The sequence below is a fragment of the Coffea arabica genome, chromosome 2c (assembly GCF_036785885.1).
Source record: "Coffea arabica cultivar ET-39 chromosome 2c, Coffea Arabica ET-39 HiFi, whole genome shotgun sequence".
Classification (NCBI taxonomy): Eukaryota; Viridiplantae; Streptophyta; class Magnoliopsida; order Gentianales; family Rubiaceae; genus Coffea; species Coffea arabica.
The window spans coordinates 64,962,896-64,969,260 of record NC_092312.1 but is presented as its reverse complement, the minus strand read 5'-3'; the positions used below and the strand labels follow the sequence as shown (position 1 = coordinate 64,969,260).

General features: G+C 37.1%; 1 protein-coding gene across 1 annotated transcript; it reads right to left on the bottom strand.

Annotated features, from left to right (window-relative positions):
• Positions 1–5,498: 5,498 nt before the first annotated feature.
• LOC113723592 (mitochondrial import inner membrane translocase subunit TIM23-3-like) lies at positions 5,499–6,365 on the bottom strand. Its single transcript, XM_027246615.2, has one exon. The coding sequence runs from the start codon at positions 6,230–6,232 to the stop codon at positions 5,654–5,656; it is 579 nt and encodes a 192-aa protein (XP_027102416.1). The 5' UTR covers positions 6,233–6,365; the 3' UTR covers positions 5,499–5,653.

Sequence of the window (6,365 nt, the reverse complement as noted above, 5' to 3'; positions counted from 1 at the left end):
TAGATTTTCAAATGAACTTAGAGCTGAAGGGAATTTTGTTTTCATACAAAAACGTAGCATTTGTCTGTAGAAATTTTAATGTGAAACGTAAAAAAATCTGATATGGTGTTAATTTTGATTTCCCAGTTATATGTAGGGTAATATAGAAAATGTCTAAACGATTGATTGAGCATACTTATCCATTGATGATGTACATAGTACACATCGAATCTAATCAAGTTTTTAAGAATGAAGACGGGGAAATTCGGTCATGCTGTCAGTACAAAGCCATCCTAGTTTGTGAGGATGATGATGATTTACCCATTTCTATTACTCTGTGAGAAAGATAGAAGAATCTGTAAAACATCATTTATTATGATAAACACGTGGCAGGAAGTGGGACAAGGGACATAGGGACAAGAGGAGTTTGGGGACACAGAATTTGAAGCCCCCTTATGTCCGTCACTGATTTTGTTACTTTATTTTTCCGTTGATGGCTTTTTGGGGTTGCATCCTCCTTGCATGTTCAATTCTGCTCATATGATCAGTGAGAATTGAAGAAATTTGTTTGTGATTAAAAAAAAAATTGAAAGGCTTTCACGGGTTGCATTGAGGTTGGATCCTATTTATGTACTCTATTCTGCTCGTATGAATGACAAGCGAAAGAAATCTCTGTGCAAGTATTCAAAATAAATAAATAAATAAAACCAGGTCTTTAAAAGCAGGAAAAGAGTGGCTCCTACATCTATACATAATCCCTTTGTAGTCCTTCAAAAATAAAATAATGCGTTATGGTCCCTGATATGTTCAAATAATTGCATTTATCATATGCAATTACGTTGATGAGCAAAATGGCTTATTCTTTAGTTCTATTTTCACTAGAACAAAACATCTCTTTGTGTTTCTGTTTGATTTTCCTGTGAATTTATTGAATTTGATGACGGAATGTAAATAGTGCTTCTATTTTGAGCCATCACACACATCATATGTGTATACGCATTCTGCTTGTATGTGTTTACTGAATTCCAATATTCTAGTAGATAAACAAGATAGAATGCCGCAGTACAACAGACTTTGGACAGGTTCACTGCAGCTGTGCAGTTGTGCACTTGTTATAATTTTTACACGATATAGTGTACGTTTACATAATTTTTTTGATAGAAAATTTTGTAGCTTTTTTTGGTTATAATTTTTACATGACATAACGTACGCTTACATAACTTTATTGATAGAAAATTTTGTAACTTTTTTTTAAAAAAGTTTTTTAGTATTAGTTGGAGATTTCAAATTCGAGATCTCTAACATATATTCTTTATTCCCGTATTACCCAAGTCATCCATTCTTTCCTTCCTTCCTTCCCCACCTTTTTATTAAGTGTAAGTGTGAGATCTCGAATCCAGGATCTCACATTTACATTCCTTTCTTTTATACCATCCAACCTATCTTTCATCCCCCTTCTAAATATAAATGAAAAGTTTCGAATTCGATATCCCATACTTACGTATTCTTCTCCCATACGATTCAACCCATCCCTACCCCGTCCAACTTGCATGCAACTAGGTATATACCAAAATTTTGAAGAAGTATAATACCTATTTTAAATGCATGGAAAGTCAACCGTAGCCGCCTAATTCCCAAGCGTGACAACATTCCAAGCAAGAGGACAAAAATGAGCCAAGAGGCCCAAGACCACTGACATCGTAGGCAAAGTGTTCAAATTGTCTACGATAGTTGCCACCGTAAAGACATGGTACCCTATTTCACCATCTAATTCTGAACAGGTCATTTAATTTCAATCAAGAATCTGCACTTTGCTGCCCCAAAGTGCTTGACCATGAACCTTGGCAACGTGTAAAGTCCTTAGAACTTGAACAGCTTCCTTTCATTTTACTGGATACATACAGATCATTGGGAGCTCTGTAATTATAGGTGCATCAAGCCCTGTTTCTTAATTCTCCGTGGAACAACAATCAGTTTCAAACTTTATTTCATCGTTTTTTGGGTTTAGTTTGCTTCATGAATTATTTATAACAATTTATTTCCTCCATATCTTATCTTAATCGAACATGTTGTTTAGTAGCTTCTCATCTCTAATTCTTTTAGCAATAATTGAAAGAAAAAATTGCACAAGGTGTAATTGCACCCCAAAAAAAAGGAAGTAAAGAACTCGTCTAATCATTTACAAACAAAACTTCAGTCATCACAAGTCAAAAGGAGCAGAATACAATGCAACATCATAATAAAATTCGACCTGTTTACCAGAAATATTTTTACTACGAATTGAGTACCAACTCAATCCATCCCAAACTTGTCCAATGAGAACCAAAATTTGAAATTAGTTTGTTTGGATACATTATTATTTGGAAAATTCTTTTAATACCACTGAAGAAGGACAAAATTGAAAAAGGACAGGTCACACCTAGTGAGATATTCGACTCACGGGTGTCCTTTAGGGGTGGCAATGGGGCGGGGGATCATTCCCCCACTCCCCGCCCCATTGTCAAACAACTCCTCCCGTCCCCCGTCCCATCCCTCGCCCCTGCCCCCCACCCCGCCCCTGCCCCTGCCCCGTTTCTCCCACGGTCCCCGGCGGGTAGGGTTGGGCCAAAAATCCGTTGATCCGAAAACCTGATAAACCCGATCTGATCCGATCCGAAAAATAAGATATTCGATCCGATTTTTCTTAGCGGGGCAGATAAGGGTCTGGTACCTGCAAAAATCGGATACGGATACGGATCAGAAAAATAAAAATCCGCGAGTACCCGACCCGCAGGGTATATTTTATAAATATTAAAAAATTAGGTATCATTTTATCACTTTGTAGGATACCCGACCCGCAGGGTATATTTTATAAATATTAAAAAATTAGGGATCATTTTATAACTTTATAATTTTTAATTCTAAGTGCAAGTGAAATGACTCACTGCCTCATATTCTAATCCTATATGATCCACCTCTACTCATCTTATTTGAAGAAAGCAAATATTCTCGGTCAAGCATGAACCAAATGAACAAAATGAAAAAAAAATTTGTGAAATTCTGTTATAAAAATTGTTCATCCCTTTCATCCTTTTTATTTTTATTCTATCTCCATCGATCTTGCCTGCAAATTTTGCATCAATCCAATCAAAGATTTGTGTTTGGAGTTTCAATTTTCTGTTAGCTAGATAATTAAAACATTTGTGTCTTTCACTTATTTATTTATTTGATTTATTTTATTGCAATTATGTCTCTTTTATTAGTGTAAGAAATTATTTTTCTTTTTCATCACCTTTAATACCATAAGGTCTATTCCAAAGATGTAAAAAAGTTGGGGAAGATTTTTTCAGGTTATTTTTTGTTATATTTTTTCCAAAAATAATTAGTTCTATTCAATTCTTTTCCGAACTTGATTTCACAATCGACTTATTTGGGATGCAGTCTTGTATCATAACATCCTTAAGGAAGTTGGGGAAGTTGCCAAATACTTATTATCCTTGTGTTTGTTGTGTTGTAGAAGGATGAAATGTGTGAAAATGGTGATGTACTCAAAATTATTATGAAACTTCGTTTTGTCCATTAGATATTATAATTCTAATATGTACTAAATTTATGAGATCGATTTGATTGTTGGATGAACTGTGTGAGAATGGTGATGTATGGACTTTAATTACAATATCTCTACCAATATTAATTGGAAAATCATGTTTGTTTTTATTGAAAAACATGTTGATATTAAGTGGAAAATAGTTTTTTTATTGAAAAATAGTTTTTTTTAGTGGCGGGTCAGGAGCGGGTACCCTATGACCCGTCCCTTTTTTCGGATATCCAAATAGCGGGTACCCGAAGACATTAGGAGCGGGTTAGAGTTGCAAAATAATTGATCTGATATATTAGGGTCGGGTCAGCCAAATCATGTTAGGGGCGGGTACCCGACCTGTGCCCACCTCTACCTGCGGGGGAAGAAATCAACTTATCATAAATGTTGATTTACAATAATACAATTGTAAACAATGTTAAATAAGATTAAAAAGCTGTCAAGATGAAATAAAGCATAACAAGTCAAGTTACATTCAGTGCGGAGGAAGGGAACCGATCGAAATAAAAAAGGGTTAGGAGCAAAACAGGTTGGAATTGGATAGCTTAGTCTTTGGGAGGAGGGCGTTAGAAACAAATCAACAATAGTCCAAGAAATTTCTTCAGTTGTTGCGGCTGCCATTGACACTGACTAGTGTTGTACTTGTAAGTAAGGGTGCAACTTTAAGAAATTTAGGATTGTATTATATATATAAATATATATATATATATATATATGTTACATGCGGGGATGAGGCGGGTGTATGTTTCCCCACCCCCACCCCCGCCCTGCCCCATCCCCCACGCCATTTCTACCCCGGCGGTGCGGCATTGCCATCTTTAGTGTCCTTCAAGTATCAAGAGGTGAAGTAACTCAACGAGCCATCAAAATAAAAATTTAACTGTTGAATAGGTTCCATGCACCACATCACCTAATGACATAGGTATAAAATCCGATCCGGCCTTGTTCGGTAATTGAATCGATCAACCTAGTAAACTAGGCATAGGATTGAAATGGATTACTAATTAGATCGATCAAATAATAAATTTGTTGATCAGTTAATAATTTAGTGGTTCAACCGATGAATAAAAAAAAAACTGTCAATTGAACCGCTGATTGAACTATCAATTTAAAATTTTTATTATTTTTATAATTTAAAATATATTATTATATTACATAATATAGTTACTGTGCAAGCCCCGGTTGAATTATCCAATCCACAGTTAAATCGATGATCAATCACCTTTTCGAACCGAGCTCCGAATCGGATTTTAATGACTGCCTAATGACCTCAACGTGGAGGTCGTAGACATAATCTTGAAGTATGCATGGCACACCGTGACCCACTCATGCAAGGTATAAGTACTTCGTCTTTCCTAGGGCAAGGATTCATTGGGAATAAACTACAATTCCCCCTACCATCTCATTTTTTTACTCTAATCATAAGGTTCTCCTTTTCCTCCAAAGCTAACTTAAGCATGGAGCAAGGCGAAGCCAAGAGATTCACCGGAAAAACACTTCACCCAATAAATTAAAGATTAAAAGATTAATTTTTGATGCATTGATAGTGTAGTTATTTTTTTTACGCTAACAACAAGTTTTGATGTATGTCAGTATAATTTGAGTTTTTAATTTAAATTCATGTTCTATGACATATGATTTAAACTCGTTAGCGTATAAATTTAAATTCAACATCTATGATTATTTTTTCAATTACTTTTTTATCCTTTTCTTTTCCTTCGAAAAGTCTTCCCGGTGAACTCAAAAGCCTGGCTCGCACTCAACAGGGATGCGAGCCTTGGTGCATTATATGAGGTCAGTTAAAAATCTTTAGCATCTGCTCCATTAGATAAATCAATAAATCACATATGATCCCATAAAAGCAACAAAAAATATCGATATCCACCCTTAATTTCTAGAATAGATTTTAGCTAAACTTCCAAAGAGAAAAGAAAACAACGCAGCAGCAAACCTTCATCCATAGCCTCAGACAAGTCAACAGACTAAATTACATTTACAAAATTAAAAAATAAATAAATAAAGAGAATAGCCTAACGGAAATCCCAAAAACCTAAGTCTGAAACCCCAACTGTACCCTCAACGAGGATGAATCAAGGGTCAAATCGGTAGATTCGGCATAGATCTCTTCATCACATTCCTCCCAAGAATAGCCGCACCAGCGGCCAAGCCACCAAGTGCTCCGGCGACAGCAGCCGATCTGGGTCCGGCAGCGGCCTTAAAAAGGACCCCAGTACCAAGCCCAGCCAAAACAGGGTTCAAACCATCATCAACTTCCCCTCTAAGATTATAAACCACACTGTCAAGCCCAGCAAAAATCAGCCCCAAAATACCCATATTGTTCCCGAATTTCCGGCCGGAGTGGCCGCCGGAGCTGAGAACCCGACTCATCCTAACCTTCAAAGACTCCCCTGCTTCGGCTGCCCTGAGGCCTGAAAACGTTCCGGTGATTCCGCCGGTGACGGCCCCGAGCAAGTAGGATGTACCCGTGTAGAACGTGATATTCTCCGTGGTTGATCGACGCTTCTTGAGGGCATCTTCGTAGCAGAGGAATTCAGGGGAAGTTGGGAGATCGTAAAGGGTTTTAAGCGGCTGCAGATGGCTGTAGCTTTCGAGGTCTTGGTAGGGATTATACTGACGAGTTTTGCTGTCGGTTCGGTTTTCCGGCGGTGAATACATGTTCGCCGTGGGAATTGTTCGATGATGAGGAGAGAAGGGGAGGAATTCCTATCAGAGTTTGGAATTAATAGCGTAGGGTTTAAGGGTTTTGACCTTTGGGGTTGAGGTTTTTGATTGACTTATACAGTATATT